At 62.9% G+C, this 18,554-nt stretch overlaps 2 protein-coding genes across 6 annotated transcripts in view; both read right to left on the bottom strand.

Annotated features, from left to right (window-relative positions):
- Nucleotides 1–1,065: 1,065 nt before the first annotated feature.
- Nucleotides 1,066–8,225, bottom strand: ITGA2B (integrin subunit alpha 2b). The gene is made up of 30 exons (XM_088537150.1): nucleotides 8,059–8,225; nucleotides 7,840–7,970; nucleotides 7,664–7,761; nucleotides 7,402–7,564; nucleotides 6,959–7,008; nucleotides 6,842–6,887; nucleotides 6,572–6,700; nucleotides 6,383–6,430; nucleotides 6,256–6,299; nucleotides 6,110–6,169; nucleotides 5,664–5,716; nucleotides 5,372–5,580; nucleotides 5,070–5,252; nucleotides 4,943–4,988; nucleotides 4,756–4,860; nucleotides 4,561–4,616; nucleotides 4,330–4,478; nucleotides 4,129–4,254; nucleotides 3,574–3,641; nucleotides 3,286–3,433; nucleotides 3,064–3,156; nucleotides 2,895–2,974; nucleotides 2,720–2,800; nucleotides 2,548–2,650; nucleotides 2,308–2,460; nucleotides 2,120–2,230; nucleotides 1,902–2,015; nucleotides 1,502–1,609; nucleotides 1,242–1,364; nucleotides 1,066–1,171 (listed from the first exon to the last, which is right to left on the bottom strand). Exons 1-30 carry the CDS (start codon nucleotides 8,223–8,225, stop codon nucleotides 1,076–1,078), a joined length of 3,141 nt encoding a protein of 1,046 aa, XP_088393276.1. The 3' UTR covers nucleotides 1,066–1,075.
- A 3,255-nt stretch (nucleotides 8,226–11,480) lies between these two features.
- Nucleotides 11,481–18,554, bottom strand: part of GPATCH8 (G-patch domain containing 8) — a 44,353-nt gene continuing 37,279 nt past the window's right edge. For all 5 annotated transcript variants that reach the window (XM_088537171.1, XM_088537173.1, XM_088537174.1 and 2 more), the window contains 2 exons: nucleotides 15,718–15,848; nucleotides 11,481–15,406 (listed from right to left, as the gene is read on the bottom strand). In XM_088537171.1, the coding sequence (XP_088393297.1) occupies nucleotides 11,578–15,406; nucleotides 15,718–15,848 (3,960 nt within the window). In that variant the 3' untranslated portion in view covers nucleotides 11,481–11,577. The remainder of the gene's footprint in view (nucleotides 15,407–15,717; nucleotides 15,849–18,554) is intronic.

Raw genomic sequence — 18,554 nt, 5'->3', positions numbered from 1 at the left:
CCCAGCATCCTGCACCATCATCCCAGCCCCCACACTAGCACCATGCACTGGTCCTCCCCAGCACCCACAAGATCAGCATCCCGGCACTGGCACCCCTGCCCTGAACTCAGCACCCGCACCTCAGCAGCAGTCCCTGCGTCCTGCCTGAGGCACCTGGCACCAGCACCCCGGCCCCGAGCCCCTGCACCAGCTCCAGCGCTGGCACCCAGGCACTGCTCCCCACAGCACCCCCAGCAGCAGGGGATGCCCCTGCATCCCACCCTGACCCCAGCACTGAGTCCAGTACCAGCATCCTGGTACCAGCACCCTGGCCCTGACCTCCGCCTGCACCAACCCCCAGGCACAGACCCCCCTGGCACTGGCATCCCAGCTCTGATCCCCACATCCAGCCCGGTACCCACATCCTGGCACCAGGCCATCGGCATCCCGGCACCTGATCCTGACCCCCGCACCGACACCCGCATCCAGGTGCTGGTTCCCCTGACACTAGCATCCAGGACCAACATCCCGGCCCCTGCGACCAGCACCCCCGTACTGGCATCCAGGACCACTGGGGCACCTCGGTACCGATTCTGGTTTGCAGCACCTGGTGCATCCTCTCCCTGCACCACATCCAGCCCTGGCTCTGTATGGGCACCCTGGTGCTGACACCCCCTCATGTCCTAGCACTGGAGCCCCCCCAGCACCCATGGGGACCTGGCATCCTGGTGCCTAGCTGGGCACCCCTGGGGTTAAGTGGGCAGTGGGGTCTCACCCACCTCATGTCTCTGTTGCCCCCAATGGGTTTCACATTCCCTTTAGGAGCCCCCATGGGTGCCTGTCCCCATGTCACCCAGGGTGGAAGCACCATGGTGTCAGGCATGGTTTATTCTCCAGGAGGTGTCAGAGGGGTGGCGGGTCTCATGGGTGCCGATCTGGAGGCCACATAAGCACCCAAGGACATTGAGGGCAACAGGGTTGGGATGGGGGCGGGGACAGGCAGTACAGCCAGAGTGGGGCCACAATGTCCCCAGCCCCTTGGTGCCACTGTGTCGCAGTGGGGCTGGTCTGGGGGGGGACACACACATGTCCCCAACTAGCCCTGGGCATCGCTGGGCTCCTGGACCTGGCCTGGCGTCAGCTCCTGCTTGTCGTCCTCTGTGGGCGGCCGCGTCCTCTTGAAAAAGCCCATCTGGAGGAGAGACCTTGTGACACCCTGGCCACAGGGGATGCCCTCCAGAGCGCCGGCAGCACCCACTCACCTTCCACATGACGAAGATGAAGATGGCGAGGAGCAGGAGCCCGGCCAGGGCGCCCAGCACCACCCACCACACGGGCACCTTCTGCTCGGCACCAGGGCTCACGTGCACAGCCTGCGTGGTGGCCTGTGCGGGGACAGGGAAGGTGGCCTGGTCACCCCTGGGTGCCCCCAGCAGCACCTGGATCCCAGCCCCACACAGGATGCCCAGCCCTGCCACCCCGCAGGGTGGCAGCAGGCTCCGTGTCCCAGCACCAGCCCTACCGTGGCCTCTCCGGCAGGCAGCATGTGGGGCTGGATGCGGTAGGGCATGGCGGAGACATGGAACCAGGCACGGGACTGGATGAGCAGCTGCTTCTGCAGGAGCTCGGGCTGCAGCAAGTGCAAGGACAGGCGTGAGGGGAGCTGGCAACCACATCCCCGGGGGTGCAGCCAGACACTGTGGTCTCCGGCTCTGCAACCACCTCAAGGCCTCGGCTCCTTGGGCACATGGTGCCAGGAGCCACCTACGGGCTCCTGCTTGGTGGCCCTGATGCTTGGTGTGACCCTTGAGGGTAGCAGCAGGGCACCCTCCACATGGGCACCAGGTGGGCATGTGCTCCATGGGTACCAGATCCATGGGGACGCTTCGGGTAACACATCCGGGCCCCGGCGGGTGCGGTACCTGGTAGAGGGTGTCCATCCAGAGCAGGGCACGGACGCTCACGAGCGCCCGCTGCTCCTTGGGCAGGCTCTGCACCTGGCACACGATGCTCTCGCACGGCTCCACACTGCAGTTCTGTGGGGCGCAGCGGGCCCGTCACCCCCGGCCCCGCGGGCCCCTGCAGGGCTCTCCCAGGAGCACTGGGCACGGCCCTGCAACACCGGCCCCGCAGAGCTCACCACGTGCACAGTCTCCATCGGGGCGGCCAGGGGCTGCTCGCCCGCTGCCCGGCGCTCCCTCCCGTGGCTGCCGTTGCGGCCCGCGGCGCCCGTGGGCCGAGGGATCTCCAGCTGCAGGGAGAAGCGGAGGCCGCTCTAGCGAGTGGCAGCCCCGTGGTGGCTCCCCGCCGCTGTCACCCCCTGCCTACCTGCATGGGGTTGAGGCCGGGCGGCTCGGTGCAGTTCATGCCGCCCTCAGTGCCCAGCTCGAGCAGGTAGAGCAGGGGGCTGTCACGGAGGCGGCTGGGCACGGCGAGGCGCAGGGTGACACCGCTCACGGTGCTGGGACCCTTGTTGTGGAGCTGCGGGGCGGAGCGAGGAGGTGACGCTGGCGCTGCGGGCACCGTGCTGCCAGGGCATGAGGGCAGCGGGTGCCAGCGGGTGCCGACCTGGTAGACGTGTTCCACCCGCAGGCCGTGGTCCTCCAGCCGCCGACTGCCCTCCAGCGCCTGCCACGCCGCAGGCAGCACCGCGGTGGCGGGTAGGGACATCCTGCGCGAAAGGAGAGGGGCTCAGGGGTGGGTGGCCACCCCTGCTGTCCCCATCGTCCCCAGCGCTCACCCTCGCAGCTCCATGGCCGCCTGTGCCTCCACGGGCACCTTCACCACGCGCACGGGGCTGTTGGGGCTGTGGCTGTTCTTGCTGCGGGCACCGAGGGCGGGCGGCAGGTGAGGGAGGTCGGGTAGGCACCGCGGCCCCCGCACGACCACGTGTCCCCCCCCGGGCACCATGTCACCTCCGCAGCTGCAGCTGGAAGGCGATGGCGTCCCCGGCATCCTCCAGGCCAGACACGCTCAGCTCCATGTCCACGGCGATCTGCAAGGGCGGCTGCAGGTGGGCGCCCAGGCCACGGTGCCCACAGGCCTGGCACCAGGGTGAGGGGCACGGCCACCAGAAACCCTTACACGGGCACCGGCCTTCATGGGGTTGCCCAGCTCGCAGAGCACCACGTGGCTCCTGTTCTCCTTGCGGGGGTTGCAGCTGAGCTTCTCCTGCCCCTGTAACATCAGGGGTAAAGGTGGCACCAAGTAGGGCCTGGGCACCCGCAGCCTCCCTCCCCCCGTAGGAAGACACCCAAGGGCAGCGAGGGGGGACAAGGCCATAGGGGGCCCCTTGGCAGTGCCCACCGGGATGTCGCTGGTGGCTCTCTGGAAGTGGGCGCCAGGCGGCAGCTGCACCCGCAGCTCGGCCTCGAAGGCGCCCTCGCCGCCGTTGCTGGCATTGGCACGGAGCAGCATCACGTTCTCGGCCCCGATGAGCAGCCGTGTGCCCAGCCTGGGGACACGCGGCACGGCTGTCAGAGCCATCTGCCAGTGCCAATGGAGCCCACCGGCCTGGCGGCACCGTGCCACCAAGTGCCACCAACGTCCCCCCACCCCGTCCCAAGGTGGCAGCGGCACCGGCGCAGCTCTCACGTGTCGGCGGCCAGGCGCAGGTCGGGGATGCAGATGTTGTCCTCACCGCAGTCAAGCAGGATGCGCGTCTGGGTCAGGGGCAAGGCAGGAGGTAGGGGACAGCGGGTGGCACAGTCCAGGGCGGGCGTGGGGTCCGTGGGGCATGCAAGGGGCCATCATGGAGAGGATGGGGACAGCGGGGTGACATAGGGCCCATTCCAGGGAAGGGATCAGGACAGCAAGGTGGGCAAGGGCCTCGCTTGCAGGGCATAGAGATGTTGGGGTGGGCAGGGATCCAACCCAGGGAAGGATGGGGACAGCAGGGTGACATGGAGACTCATCCCAGGGAAGTAGCTGGGACGGTAGGATGATATGGGATCCCCCAGGGAAGGGATGGGGATGGAAGAGTGGGCAGGGGTCTGTCCCGTCCGGCCAGGGAGGTGGCACCAGGCTGGCATGGGGCATGTCCCCAAGAGGGACAGGGCTCAGCAGGTGGGCCTGGGGTGGTCCTGGTGACACGCGGGTCGAGGGGACGTGACCCCACGGGGCACCTCAGCAGGGCCCTGGGGACGGCACCTGCTCCTGCACCAGCGTGTCCCCGTAGAGCAGCAGCCCCAGCACGCTGGGGCCCTGCGCCGCGGCCAGCGTCACGTTGAGGCTCACGGCGATGGGGCTCAGCTTGTCCTTGAACTCCGCCTCGTCCTAGGGGCACCCGATGGCTCCAGGCGGCTGCATCAGCGGCTGAGCGCCCCCGCACCCGCTGCTGCTGTGTCCTACCCGCAGGTGGGCGGTGAGGCTGCGGCAGAGTGGCTGCCCTGGCACCAGCACCAGCTCCTGCAGCCACGAGGACTGGCCGCCTGGCCACAGGAAGACCCTCCGGGCCAGCTTCTGCTTCAGGCGGTCCAGCTGCAGGTCGGCCAGCAGGCCTGGCCAGGGGACGGGCATGGTGGCACCGGGCACCCTTGGTGCCACCCCACGAGGTGCCCCCTGGTGCCAGCCGGCACTCACGGATGCTCTGGGGGATGTGCTGGCCCGACACGTTCACACACAGCAGGACGGTGAAGCTGCAAGGAACGGAGCCCACGGGCACTCAGGGGGCTGCCATGTCCCCTGTGCCCCCAATATCCTTCGTGTCCCCTGTGCTCCCCATGTCCTCTGTGTCCCTCATGTCCCCTGTGCCCTCCATGCCCATGGCACCCTCACCAGTTGACACGGGCATCGGAGCCAGGCACAGAGCACTCCTTCTTCTCGGGGTTGAGGCCGTCGGGCAGGGTGAGCCGCGTGTGAACCACCACCACCGGCTGGCCCCTGCAGGCCCCGCGGCACAGCCAGCGCTCGAGGCACCGTCTGTCCCGCAGCCAGCACCCCCCGGTGCGCAGGCGGCACCCACCGGTACACGGCCACCTTGTCGGCGCCGAACGCTCCCACCAGCAGATCTGTGGGGCCAGCGCAGCAGCATTGGCAACACTGCCACCGGCAGTGGCACCGCAGCGGCCCCGCACGCCCCGTGCCCGTACCTGTGTAGCCGTTGCCGTCCAGGTCGGAGGCGCCGCGCAGGGCGAAGCCGAAGGCAGCCGGCCCCGCAAAGGGGCTCTCGAGGCGCTGCGAGGGCGCCCGCTCCAGCCCCTCGCTCTGCCCGCGGAAGATGAAGACGCATCCGCTGCCACCATCGCCCCCGAACGGGGCGCCCACGGCCACATCTGGTGACAGATACCGGGCAGGGGGACGCGAGCGTGGCAGTTCCCCGCGCGCTCGCGCTACCTCTGCCCTGCACCTCCCCAGAGCCTCAGCCCCAGGCCCCGCGCGGGCGCCGCGTTACCCGCGTGGCCGTCCTTGTCCAGGTCGCCCAGGCTGGCGATGGCCGAGCCAAAGCGGCCGTAGGCGTCGGGGCCCGTCAGCGTCTGCCAGGGCCGGGCGTAGGGCCGGGCGCCGCGCCGCAGGTAGAGGTAGACGCGGCCCAGCTCGAGGCGAGGGCCGTCGGGGCGGTGCGCCAGGAAGAGCGGGGCGCCCACCAGCACGTCGGCCCGCCTGGCACAGGAGGCCGTCAGGCGGGCGCTGCGCGTGGCAGCACCCTGGGGTGCCCTGCGGTAAGGGGGGGACGCAGCCCTCACCCATCCCCGTCGACATCTGCCACAGCCACCGCGTGCCCGAAGTAGGAAGCCACCTGGAAAGGGGGGAGGCAGAGGGGTACTGTGGGGTGATGGGGGCACTGGGCTCTCTGGGGCACTGGATGGCACTGGGAGCAGCACTGGGTGTGATGGGAGAGGTGAGGTTGGTACTATGGCGTAACGGTCCAATGGGATACGGTGCAGTGGGTGCCCTGGGCACTGTGGGGCAGGCTGCTGCAGGGCAATGGTGCAGCGGGGCAGGGTGCAGCAGGCGCTGCAGGGCAGGGCACAGTGGGTGCCATGGGGTGCCAGTGCCAAGGGGCACAGATGACAAGGCTGGGTGCTGCCTGGTGATGGTGCAGTGGAGCAGGCTGCAGCGGGGCAGGGTGCAGTGGGTGCAGCGGGACAGGCTGCAGTGAGTGATGTTGCGTGGCCAGGGCGCAGGGTACCTGCTCGCTGGCGATGCCCTGTAGCCGGCGGAGGCTCTGCCCCACGCTGAAGATCTCCACCTGCCCAGAGAGGCGTCAGGCCCCTTGTGCCCGCCTGGCACCGGCCCCACTGCGCCCGCGCGCCGCCCGGGGCCGGCACCGCTCACCTCGCCCCTGGTGTTGCTCTTGTTGGGCACCCCCACCACGTACTCTGCGAGGGAGGAGAGCCCTGATTGTCCCCGGCGCCACGGGGGCGACACCCAGGGGTGCCATGGCCACCGTGCCCAGCCCTACCTGTGGTCTTGGGGTTGTCATCCAGCTCCCCCACGGCCACCGCGTACCCTGTGGGGAGACGGGCGCCCATTGACCCCCTCAAACAGCTACAAGGGGGTGTTTGGAGCTCGCAGAGGGGTGCAGGACACCAGGGGCCAGCTCCGGGGCCCTGCCCGGCCTCACGCAGGCGCCGCCGAGGTCGCCGCTCACCGCGGTAGCTGTCATCGTAGTCGAGGGAGACCTGCTGCTCCGTGGAGCGCCCCGGGCTCGCGGGTGGCAGCAGCGACTCGCCGGGGTCCCGAGCCAGGATGGTGTCCACGCTCACCGAGTACAGGAGGCCTACAGGGAGCGGGGGGACACGGCCGGGCACCGCAGGGTCACCCCGCTGCCATCCCAGCACCTGCCCCATGTGGCCCAATGAGACGGAGCCCGTGGGGACACCAGGACCCTAGGTGGAGATGGGGATGTCCCAGCACTCACCTGCAAAGTAGTACCCACCGGGGGCACCCAGGACCAGGGTCCCGGCCTGCGGGAAGGGCCGCGTCAGCACCTGCTAGGTGACGATGGCGGCTCCTCCGCGGCCGTGACGGCACTCACCGCGCTGGCGGCGGCGCTGAAGCCCAGCTCGCAGTAGCGCTTGTCGTAGGCTGCGGGCAGGGCGCGGGGTCAGCAGGGCTGGGCAGAGCCACCACCGCCGCCACTGCCACCACCGCCACCACTAGTACCACTGCCAACACCACCGCTGTCACCACTGCTGTCACCGCCACCACTACTGCCACCATCTCTGCCACCATCATCACCACCACTGCCAACACCACCACTGCCACCACTGCCACCACCACTGCTGTCACCACCACCACTGCTGTCACCACCACCACCACTGCCACCACCACCACTGCCATCACTGCTGTCATCTCCGCCACTACTGCCACCACTGCTGCCACCACCACTGCTGTCACCTCTGACACCACCACCACGGCCACCACCACCACCACCGCTGCCAACCCTGCTGCTGTCACCGCGGCGGTGGCCGTGCTCACCGTACTGCCGGTGGCGGTAGGTGCCGGCCATGAGGGAGTCGCGGCAGGGCGCGTAGCGGGCAAAGCGCCGCCCGGGGCGGCCCGTGAAGCAGGCGCCCACGGGCGTGCGGAAGGCCTCGGTGGTGCCGGTCAGCGCGTTCCAGTGCTGCAGTGGGGCGCACGCCTGGCGGCCGCCGCCCCCTCAGCCATCGCGGACAGGGCCACCGCCCCGGCGCGTCCCCTGCCTGCGGGGACGCTCTGCCCCCCTCCCCAGGGCACCCACCACCAGGTTGCCGTCCCAGCTGGTCACTGAGGCCCCCAGCCACTGGCGCGACTTGTAGGTGCGGAGCTGCAGCGGGGGCCGGCTCTCCGTCTCGTCTCCTACGAGCGAGAGGTGACGTGGGGGGAGCTGCCCGGCTGGTCCCGTCCCCCCAGCCCTCCCCCCCACTCAGAACGCACCCTTGGTGTCGATGGCGACGAGGTGACACGGTGTCTCGCCGGGCGGCCACGAGCAGAGGAAGACGGCGCCAGGCTCGGCCACACCGGGCTGCGAGGTGTTGGCGCGGGGAGCCCCCACGGCCACACTCTTCCTGCGGGCCCGAAGCCAGGAGGAGGAGGACGGGGTCAGGATCGGCCCCTGCGCTGTGTCCCCCGCGGGATGTCGCGGCTCCTTCCCACCTGCCCTCGTCCTCATGGAAGTCCAGGGCGAAGCCGAAGTAGCTGCCGGGCGGCCCCGTGTACACGGTGGGCCGGGCGCTGAGCAGCTCCAGGCCCGGCGCCAAGTGCGGTGCCAGAACGAGCACCAGCGCCCAGAGCAGCGCAGGAGGCACCGGGGCAGCCGCCATCATCACCTCGAGTGGCACCCGCGGGCGCCTGGCCACCCCCGTGCACCGCCCGCGCCGGCGCTTCCGGCCCTTATCTGCAAGGAGGCAGCTGGGATCAGACGGGGGATGCGGGCAGGGTTGGGGACCCTTTGCCACCAGGGTCCCCTATCGACACAGCCCAGGCGGCCGTGGCTGGGCCCGGCGGAAAGGCGGTGGGCAGGGGAGCGGAGCTGCCCCTCCATGCGGGAATGGGGCTTTTCCCTCCTTTCCGTGGGCTCTGGAGAAATGGGACCAGCCGCAGCACCAGCTGCTGGTGCCAAGCGCTCTGAAAGGCCAAGCGCACAGCCCATGCGGCCACCTCAGCCCCCCACGCAGGCGGCGGCCCCGCTGCCAGCTCCGCACCTGCCCCAAGGGCAGCTGGAAGGCGGCTTGGGCCTCTTGGCTGTCCTTAACAGCCGCAATCCGAAATGGAGAGGACGGGCCCTGGGCCGGGGCCACGAGGGGCTTTGGGAGAGCCACACGGAGCAGCCAGGCTGGCTCCCGCAGCCCCGGCTCTTGGAGCCCCCCGGCACGGGCAGCCGGGAGCCGGGCTCGCCGCAGGCTGGACACGGCGGCAGATGTTTCCCCTTCCCTCGCGCCGCGGGCTGCGTGCGCTGCGGCTCTGCTGCTGCTCGCGGCGGCTCTGGGCAGCCCCGGCTCCGCACGCGGCTCCCACGCAGCCGGGAAGGCGCCTGCGAGGCTCCAGCTCTCCCCTGGGCAGCTGCCCCGGTGCCCGGTTCTGGCGACACTTTGGTGCTGTTGCTTAATCAGCTCCAGGGCAGATGGGAGTCACACGGGTGAGGGCAGCGCTTGACCCTCCGCTCCCCAGCACCGTTCTGGGCTTCGAGCAGCGTCAGTGAGGGCGGAAGGGCCGTTGCTGGCAGCACTTTTAACCAAGGCGAGACCCTTGGCAAAGGGAGCAAGGCCGGACCCGACCCGGACTGCGGTTGTGCGGACAGGGCTGGAGACGCCCCGGGCTGGGCAGGGACATGCGGGCGGCCCCACTGCAGCCCTTGGAGCCATCGTGGCTCCGCGGAGCGAATCCTCCCAGCCGGGGCCAAGCGAGGGCCCCGCTCCCACCGGGTACATGGAAAGAGCTCAGGAAGGATTTGAAGACCCCGTATCACACACACACATATATATATTTAAACACATTTCCAAACACTTATCAGTGCTATACAGCACCATAGTACATCCCAAGCAGAGCCAGCAGCTTCAAACCCACCTCGCCCCCTTGGAAAGAGCCACACGTTTAGTTTTTTTCCACAAATCATTGGTTTATTAGAAAGTTTTTTTTCCCCCTCATTTTACAGCATATATATATATTTATATATATATCTTATGTGACAAAGTTAAATACAGTCTGTTTATGCTTGTTAAGTAATGATAGGTTAATTATTTTTAGCACTATTCTGGAAGTCAAAAAAACAACCCCTGACTGCACTGTGAAGGGTGCCAGAACACGCATATTGAATCTAGAAGCTAATGAAGCTCGGCATCGAAGCATTAATACTGTCTCCTGTTAATTATTTACAGAGAAATTGAGTCCCTTTTCTGGTTTGACCGTTGTGATTCAGTCCGACCTGTTCCTGGTTCAGAGGAGGAAGCTCAGCGTTCTCAAGCGGTGGGATTGCTCCCAGGAGCTCGTGTGGCTGTTCCGGAGCGGATGGGGCCGAGGGCACCATGGGGAGGTCCCCGGACACTAACCCGAGGGGCAGGGGCCGGCGCTGCCGCCGCGCTGGGAGGAACTCGCCCCCCTGGAGAAGCCGCCCGCGGTCAGCGTTATCCCGAACGACGCGAGGAAGCACCGGGAAATGCCTCAGGAAACACCGCGGAAGAACCGCAAGGAAGGGGGTATCCAGCAAAACCCCCTCCCTGCCCCGAGGGCGGCAACCAGTGCCAGGGAGGGAGCAGGAGCAGCCGAAGCGGGCGGCCTGGGCTGACACCGGCCCACGGCTTCAAACCCAGGGGAGAAAAAAGGGCAACAGAGCGGGTGGAGGGAGGCGCCCGCCCTCGCGGCGCTGCCCCGACTCCCCCCTGCCCTGCGGCGCTTCCCGGGCAGCCGCCCCGGGACGCCCTTCATTAGCTGTCAGAGTCGCCGCCGGCACCCCCGCACCGCAGCTATGCCCACGGCTCACATTTTTCTTCTGCAAAATGCTCAATGAAGATTTTCTTTTCTTTCCTTTTTTTTTTTTTTTTTTTTTTTTTTTTTTTACATTTTATAGTACATAAAAACTTCAAAAATACAGGAGCTTGATAAAATATACATGCTTAGTCATTTTGCATCTAGCTGAAACTATAAAGTTTAACCTTTACAAGTGTCTTATTTCACCTACAGCAAACATATTTACACAAAAGCCACCAGAACAAGTACCACTAAAGGAACGGGCCGTAAAAAATATTATTGCAGTATACTACAAATGTAACCTTTTTTCATAGGAGCTACAAAAAGCAGCATCTTTGTTTACAGAGTTCAGTGCAATTCTTTACATTAAAAAAAAATCCTATAAATTAATAAGGAAACCATCAGTATTACAGAGGAAAGAACACACGTTACACACTCTGGTTCCTCGCCCCAGGCCTCTGTATTGCTTCAGTTCCTGACGGGGTTTGTTTTCCTCTCTCACCGCGCGCCTCCTTCACCAGCCCTCGCCAGCAGCTCCGTTTTCCTGGGAGGAGCGGTGGGAGCCTGCGGAAACCACCCCCAGCGCGGGCCGCCGCGCGAGGACGGTGCCGCGGGCCGGGCCGGGGCAGAGGCTGCACAGGCAGCTCTGCTGCTCCCTGCGGCTCTGCAATAGCCTCCTGCTTTCACCATTGCTGCTTTTATTAATAGGGGGGAAAACACCTACGTTTACAGCATGAGGGTGCCGGGACATCTCCCTGCCAGGATCCCCAGCTGTCTGTTACCAGGCGCTTTATCGCAGATTACAAGCAGGATTCAATCATGCTGACTATTTTAATTAGATGACCTCATTAAAAGCATTTGAGAGACCTATTAGTGAGTATGAAATATCATTTATCCTACACCAGGCAGCAGAAGGAGGATTGTTAATTGTAAGAACCTAGGGGGGAAGATATCAAAGCCTTCCAAAGTGTCTCTCTTGCCTACGTGTGAGATGATTCGCCTATGACACAGCGCGGTCCGTACGCAGTGTCGGGAAACACGGGAAGGCTCCCAGCCCGCAGACCGCCCCGCCGCAGCCCGCGCACGGCTGCTCCGGTTTCCGAGCACTGAAAGGAAATTCCCAGGCCTCACCTGCCAGCTGGCTCAGCTCCAACCCCTGCCCAAGATGCAAAATAACTCTCCTTCCTCCAGGGTTGCTGTGTTTGTCCTTCATGTGCCGTGACTTGGGGGATGCTGCAAGTCCTGACCTGAGAAAATGGGGTGCAGCAAAGGGTGAAGGTGCAACGCGGTGGCGGCCGCGGCGGCGGCAGGTCTCGGGGCGAGGAGGGTCGGGTACAGAGCGTGCGGAACGGGATGGAAAGTGAAGGGCCCTGGGTGGATGGCTGACGCTGGAATGATGTGGATGGGGTGGCTGGCTAGAAACGTCGCGGGGTGCCCTGGAATAATCGAGTGGGTCAAGTGGGAGAGGGAGATGGGCGTCAGGTGGGGCTGGGGGATGTGATGGACCTGCGCCAGGGGCTGCGGGTGCGGGTGGATGCCGATGGCGGCGGCGGCGGCGGCCGCGTGGTGCTGCAGGATGGCGTGCTGCACCGTCGTGATGGACGTGGCCGCCGCCGCCGGCTGCTGGATGTGGATGGGCTGCAGCGCGGGCGCCGCTGGCGCCAGCGCCGCCGAGGCGGGGAAGGCCTTGACCTGCTTGGCCAGGAGCTGCTGCTGGATGTGCTGCTGTGCGGCCTGCTGCAGCTTGCTGTACTTCTCCATCTCCTCGGGGGTGAAGGTGATGGGCTGGCTCTCGAGCGGCGCCAGCGACGCGTCCTCCCCGTCGCGCTCGCCCTCGCCGCTCGGCTCCCCGCTCGGGGGCCCGTAGCCGGGAAAGCGCTCGACATCAGCAACCAAGGGCATCATGCTGCCCTCCACGGGCACGGGCTGGCTGCCCCCATCCATGGCTTCCAACGTGGCGCCGGATCCGTCGCCCGGATCCGAGAGGAAGTTGTGGGGCATCACCAGATCCCCCGAGCCGAAGCACTCGGGGAGGGCGGGCGCTTCCAGGGCAATGGATGGCATCTCCTCGGCAGCTTCCTCACGCTTCTGCTCCTCCGGAGGCTTGTCCTGAATCGCCATCACCACTTCTTCCAGGAGAGACTGCCCGCCCAGCTGAGTCTCCTCAATTCCTTGGGAAGCGTCCTCAGAATCCGAGAGCTCCTGCTCCTCGCCCCGCTCTAGGCCGGACTCTTCGTATCGTTTTGCACCGGGTTTTCGAATGGTCGGTAACTTCCCAATTAAGGGGAGAACTGGTTTGTTGCCTAAGGAAGGAGGCAGTTTGGGGCCAAAGTAGCCCTGTGGAGGATCCTTGAGCTTTATGCCCAGCTTGTTCGCCTCTGCCAGCGCTTCATCAGCGACACACGGCTTCTTCTCAACCTTCCGGGACTGAACCTTTTCTAGGAGGAGTTTTGCAGTAACCGAGTTCCTCTCTTCTGGACTGCAGTCACTTTCTGAGGCCCTCCCTGTGCCAGAACTGCTGCTGTTTTGGGAGAGAGAGCCTGTGCCTTTCAGATCCTCTCCTTTGCCATCCTCCTTCTTCACAGACCCTTCGCTTCGGCCCGTTCTGAAGTAGTGCGGAGACTGTGAGCGATAGATTTTCGATCTGATGAAGTCCCTTCTCCCAGACCTCCTCTCTTCAGGACTCTCGTGGCCTCGAGAGCCCTTTCTGGAAAGGGATCTCTGCGAGTGGCTCCTCGTGCTCCGGCTGCGGTCTCTGCTGTAGCTGCGGCTCCGTTTCCAGCTGCGGCCGGTCACGCTTCGGCTTCTCCTCTTGCTCCGACTGCGGCTGCAGCTGCTGCTCCGTGTTCTGCCCCGACTCCTTGTTCTTGACCTTCCTCGAGGGTGGGTTCGGCTCCTGCTCCGACTCCTTGACCGGCTCCTGCTCGAGCTGTAGTCGTCTTCGGAAGAGGAGTATTTGCGACGCTTTGATCTGGTGTAGTCGGAGTCGTCGTCCGAGTCGTGGGACCTCTTCGAATGGCACCTCGAGCGCTCGCTGTAGTCGCTGTAGCTGTCGTCCGAGTAGCTGCGCCCACGGCTGTACCTGCTGTGCTCCGAGGACGCGTCCGAACTGCTCGAGTAGGATCTCTGGGAGGAATTCCCACGGCCCGAGCGCGAGCGGCTGCGGGAGGGCTCGCTGCCGGACTCGTAGTCATCGCTGTCCCGCGACAGCGACTTCTGCCGGCAGCGCTTCCCGGGGCCGCCCTCGTCGCTGTCGCCGTCCCCGCTGCTCTGGCGGCTCCGGCGGCCGGGCCGGCCGAGGGCGGCCGCGGGGCATCGTCTCCGCGAGGCAGGTGCCAACTGCGGCACGTCAAGCCGGTGCTTTCTCCCGCCGTGCTCCTGGCAGGAATTGCCACTGTCCTCCTTCTTGCCGCTGCTGCCCTCCTCCGCAGACAGGGATTTGCGCTGCTCCTGAGGGCACCGCTTTCTCTTCGGGAAGGGGCCGCAGTCTTCAGGCACTTCAGTTTTCAGCGCCCGCTCAGATTCAGCGGAAAGAGAGGATTTGCCCTTTCTGTGTTTGTGTCTTTTCCGTTTCTTGGGTTTCTCTTCCCCTGGGTCAACTTTTCGGCTCTTCTCTTCAGTTTCCTCCTTGTGTTTCCGTTTGTGCCTGCCGGATTTTTTGTGTTTCTTTTTCTTCTTGTGTTTATGGGATTTCCCAGATTTGCTCTTACTGGCTACGTTTTTACCACCATCATCTCCCTCCACTTTACTAATGCTTGCCAAGCCGGACTCCTGTTTGAACTGGGAGCAGGAAGACAGAGATTTGTTTTCCGTTTTTACAGCAGAACTGTTGGCCATGCCTTCCCCCTCCTTGGGTCTGCTCGCGTCACTCGATTCCGGAGCCTGGACGTTTTCTTTACAAAGACCTCCTGGCTCCTTGGACTTCTCTGCCCCTTTAGCTTTAGCATCTTTGTTGCGAGAGAGCTTGAAATCAAAATATAAAGGATTACAACTGTACGAAACAGATGGTTCTGCTTTGGTAAATATGAGAAGTTCTGAAGGCCACTGCAGAGTAGTGCTCTCGTCTTTACTCAGAACCGGAAAAAAAGGTCCTGTCGGATGCTTTGGTCCTTCGGTGACATCTTTACAGCTTGGGACAGGCTGAGTGACTTCCCTGGTGGTGTCCGGCTCCGGGACATGGCTTTCCATGAGAAGCTTGCTCTCCTGCACACCTGCATTTCCCAGGCCTTCCTTGGGCTCCGGTTTCTCCGGTTTGCCCGGCGGAGCGGCCGGCTCGGCGGCGCTCGGCTCCCTGTGCTGCGCCGCGCTCTCCGCAGCCTTCTCCGGGTGCTTGCCCGCCCTGGGCCTGGGGGAATTGCCCTTCTTGACCTCATGTGCAGTCTTTTTGTTCACATTTTCAGCTTCCATTTGTTCCGTAGACTTCATGAAAAGCAGGAATTGAAAATTAGGCTTTACTTTACAGTGGGCTGGGGGAATATAATGATAATATTCTGGTTCAACTGCCATTGGTCCGTCTTCTCGTCTCATCTTTTTTAGCTTAGATAACGTAGTGGCTAAAGCGCCGCCATCCCGGTCGTGCTGCTCCTCTTCCTCTGCCTTGCCATCAGAAGTGGTGGCACTCTCGCCCTCACCAGATTTCTGCAGACCCCCCGAATCCGACCCCCTTTCATCAGCTTTTGTTCCATCTGCAGAACTGGACTCCTCCACGTGGTCCTTGAAAACAGAGGCGATGGTCTCCAGCTTTACTGGAGTCTTCTTGGCAAACGAAAACGACACTCCTATCTTCTGCAGCGGAGTCCCCAAGGTGTTCTTAATGCCAAAACTGATCGCTTGTGCTGCCTGCGTGGGCAGCTGGTTTGGCAGAGCAGTGCCCCCGACCTGTGCAGCGTTCAGGAAACCCCTGTCCACGGTGCCGTCTGGAGCGTGGCCGGAGCTCTGCATGGAAGAACTGCTGTTGGCCGCGGGATCGTCGTCATCGCCAGCTTCTTCGTCCACAGCCACCGTGGTGGTCCTGAACATGGGGCCGCTTCCAGGAGCGCTGCGGGAACAAGTTAAAGTAGAGCACAGAGCTGACTACCGCCCATGCATCCACACAGTCAGCTTCATTTAGAACCTAAAATAACCTTTTAGCCACTTCCAGTATTTTTGCATCCAGATACAGATATATTCAATATTATGTGTCCATGTTCTTACTTTACAATATTAAGTAGTGAAGGAAACTGCCTATTGGGGATGCTCTGGACTGCCAACTTACTCTTATTAAATGCACAGAAATCGGGTAAATTCCGGCACAGAGCTTTCCCTCAGAGCCTGGCTGGTCGCGGCCCGGGCAGGATCGCCCCCACTCACCACTCCGGCTGCCTCCTCTGCTCGGCCAGCTCGTGCAGCCGCCGCAGGGCCTTCTCCTGCTTCCTCTCATCTTTCCGGGATCTCGAGGAGACGTTGCGAGCAAATTCCCTTTGCTTGAGATCCTTCAACCTCTGAGGCAAAAGAGACAGGGACAGATTAGACGGAAGCGGCTGGCGCTGCGGGTGCCAGAGCGTCCCGCGGCCGCGGCGCCCGCGCTGGAGCGGACCGGCCCGCCCGGGCTTGCTTAGCGGGCCCGGAGAGGAGCATCTCAGCCCAGCAAACCCAGCGGAGCCACCGCCGGCTACGGGAGAAGGCATCAGTTGCTCCTGGCTGTGACTCCCGGGTCTGCATACACAGTTCTAGGCAATTGGAGGGGTTTTCTGCCGATTTCCAAGCAAAAAGCAAGGGCTGGAAGAAAAGGATCTGCTCGTTCTGGTGCTCTTGCAGGGTACAAACGTAGTCGACACACAGCGCGGGCCAAAGAACAGAGGGGACGGAGCTGTTCAGGTGCAAGGGGGAGCCCCGGGTGTCCCATCCGACAAAAGCAATGTACACGTTACATTGGAGAACGTGCCCAAAGCGGGACAGCAAACGAGGGACAGCAAGGACACCACAAGCAGCAGCTCGTTTGCAGCTTTGAGCCAGGCTGCAATGGGACACGCCAGGATGCGGTGGGGTCTCCGGGGATTCAGTATTTCTGGCCCCCTTGGAGTGCAAGTCCCCCAGGAGTCGTATGAGGAAGCAGATCTAAACGCAGCAATTTTCAAGCACACAAAGTCACTGAGAGAATATAAATATCCAATTTAATAGGAGCTGAACCTCAAATTCTTTGGACAACTTTTGAAAATTCTTGCTTAAAGCATTAGGAAAAGAGGCTGTTTTTCCTGCAATTACACGCAAAAGCTGCCCAGCCGTTTTCAGGGTGCTATGCAGAAGTTTAAGTAACAGAGAACAGCAAAGACAGACCTAAACCATCAAAAGGGACTAAAATAACTCCCTGCCCCTCCCCTTTCCTGGTGCACAATTTGAACCCCTTGCAAAAGGCCCAATTCTCAGAGCATTTGTATCCACCTTTGGGAAAAGGCTCAGAAGGTCTTTAAACATTGCATGAAGGGCCCCATAGACTAAAAGGCAGTGAAAGCAGCTGTCACTTCAGAACAACCCTAAAATAAAATGCACGAATCATTGCAAGTGGCTCTGAAGCCTTCTGGCTGAGCCCACCTCTTTGCTGGAGCAGCATCACAGACACACAAATGTACCAACGGTTCATTTGGAAAGGAACCCAAAGAGCACAGGAGAGGGAAGAAGTTGCCCAATGTAAAGAGAACATTGCTTTGCGAGGAGGAGGAGGATTTGCCACCACAGAGGATGCTCTCACCTAACCGTTACTTGCTCGGCGTGGTTGAGCTTCACCAAAAATCAGAGGGGAGGACACACACACACACAGAGAAAAAAAAACAAATAAATACAGCTACCGACACTGGTAGAAACTCACTCTTCTGATGGGAACTCCAAAATTAGAAGGATTTGCTTTCAACACATCGGCTGAAAATGTCACATCACGAAGAAAAAAAGAAAGTAAAAATGTAACACGAGTGCAAAAGAAGAAACACAGAAGTCAAGCGCTACTGCAGGGGCCCTCGGTGTGACGGCCGCTGCTCTATGAGCGGGAGCTGAAGCCACCGACGCCTCGGGGCGAGTTCAGGGAGCCTGGAGAGGGGAAGGGGACGCGTGGGACATGGCAGGGTCCCTGCAAGGCCGGCGGATGCGGCCGGGGCCGCGGGCCGAGCGGATTCACCCAGCAAGGCAAAAGGCTCCAGCAAGTTTAAAGCCACCAGCGGCTGAGAAAATTATTGAAGTGGGGCTGATGCCAGGGCTACAGGTCACTCATCGCTTTGGTGGGGGTAAAAAAGCGACCGTTTGCAGCAGAAAGGAAGCGTGACTTAGGGCTTTGAAGAGGCAGGAGCGGTGCTGACCTCCGAAACCCGCCTGCAGCCTCCCAACGGGGCTTCCACCAGCTCCCACGAAATAAAAGGGGCTCCCGGAGCCACTTGGGAACGGTGCAGCTGCCCGCAGTGAGACTCCATGTGTGACAACGTAAAGTTTCAGTGAAAACAGCGTATTACCCCCATTTCCCTGCATCCCGCCCCTCGAGTGCCTCTGCTCCCTCCAGCTTTCCACCTCTTAACTATCACTGCCCATCCTGTGGGAAACCCCGGGAGATCGGCCCATTCTGCAAGCTGATTTTGCAGAGGAACGCGGGAAAGAGGAGCCCGATGCTGCGGGAAGGTCGGTCCAGCCTGGCAGCTGGTTCTGCTTGGTGAGCCGGTACCCGACGGCACCCAAGAGCAGGATGCTCCTTTCGAGGGGCTCTTTGTAGCGGGAGCACATCCTGCTCCAAGCAGCAGCCCCGAGCGCATCCAGGAGGGAGCCGTGCGGACCCGGACCTGGTTGTGCCCGTGAGGAGGTTGGTGCTGTCCTCTGTTCAGTGCTGGCCACCAACAGAACTAGAGGAAACGGCCGGAAACTGAAGCACCAAAAGTTCCACAGGAACTTAAGGAAGAATTTCTTAACAGTGAGGGTGATGGAGCACTGGAAGAGGCTGCCCAGAGAGGTTGTGGAGTCTCCTTCTCTGGAGATCTTCAAACTGCCTGCATGCCACCCTGTGCCCCGTGCTCTAGGTGACCCTGCGTGTGCAGGGGGCTGGACTAGGTGGCCTCTAGAGGTCCCTTCCAACCTCAACCATCCTGTGATTCTACGAGCGGGACCCTGCGCTCGGGCGCTGGCCGGGAGCCGCGCACCCCTCCAGGCAAGGCCCCGGGATGTGCCCGGCGGTT

The sequence above is a fragment of the Tinamus guttatus genome, unplaced genomic scaffold, assembly GCF_059628265.1.
Source record: "Tinamus guttatus ecotype Peru unplaced genomic scaffold, ASM5962826v1 Tinamus_guttatus_pri_ptg000732l, whole genome shotgun sequence".
NCBI lineage: Eukaryota > Metazoa > Chordata > Aves > Tinamiformes > Tinamidae > Tinamus > Tinamus guttatus.
Note: the sequence above shows the minus strand (reverse complement) of the source record. Positions and strands in the feature narration are given on the sequence as shown.

What these genes read in the sequence shown, in the direction of transcription:
- ITGA2B (XM_088537150.1), bottom strand. Translation starts at nt 8,225, where the DNA reads ATGGCGGCTGCCCCGGTGCCTCCTGCGCTGCTCTGGGCGCTGGTGCTC. An exon ending in CCGGCCTCAACCCCATGCAG is followed by an intron (nt 2,231 to 2,307) that starts GTAGGCAGGGGG and finishes TTCTCCCTGCAG; the next exon opens with CTGGAGATCCCTCGGCCCAC. An exon ending in CGATGGAGACTGTGCACGTG is followed by an intron (nt 2,016 to 2,119) that starts GTGAGCTCTGCG and finishes TGCGCCCCACAG; the next exon opens with AACTGCAGTGTGGAGCCGTG.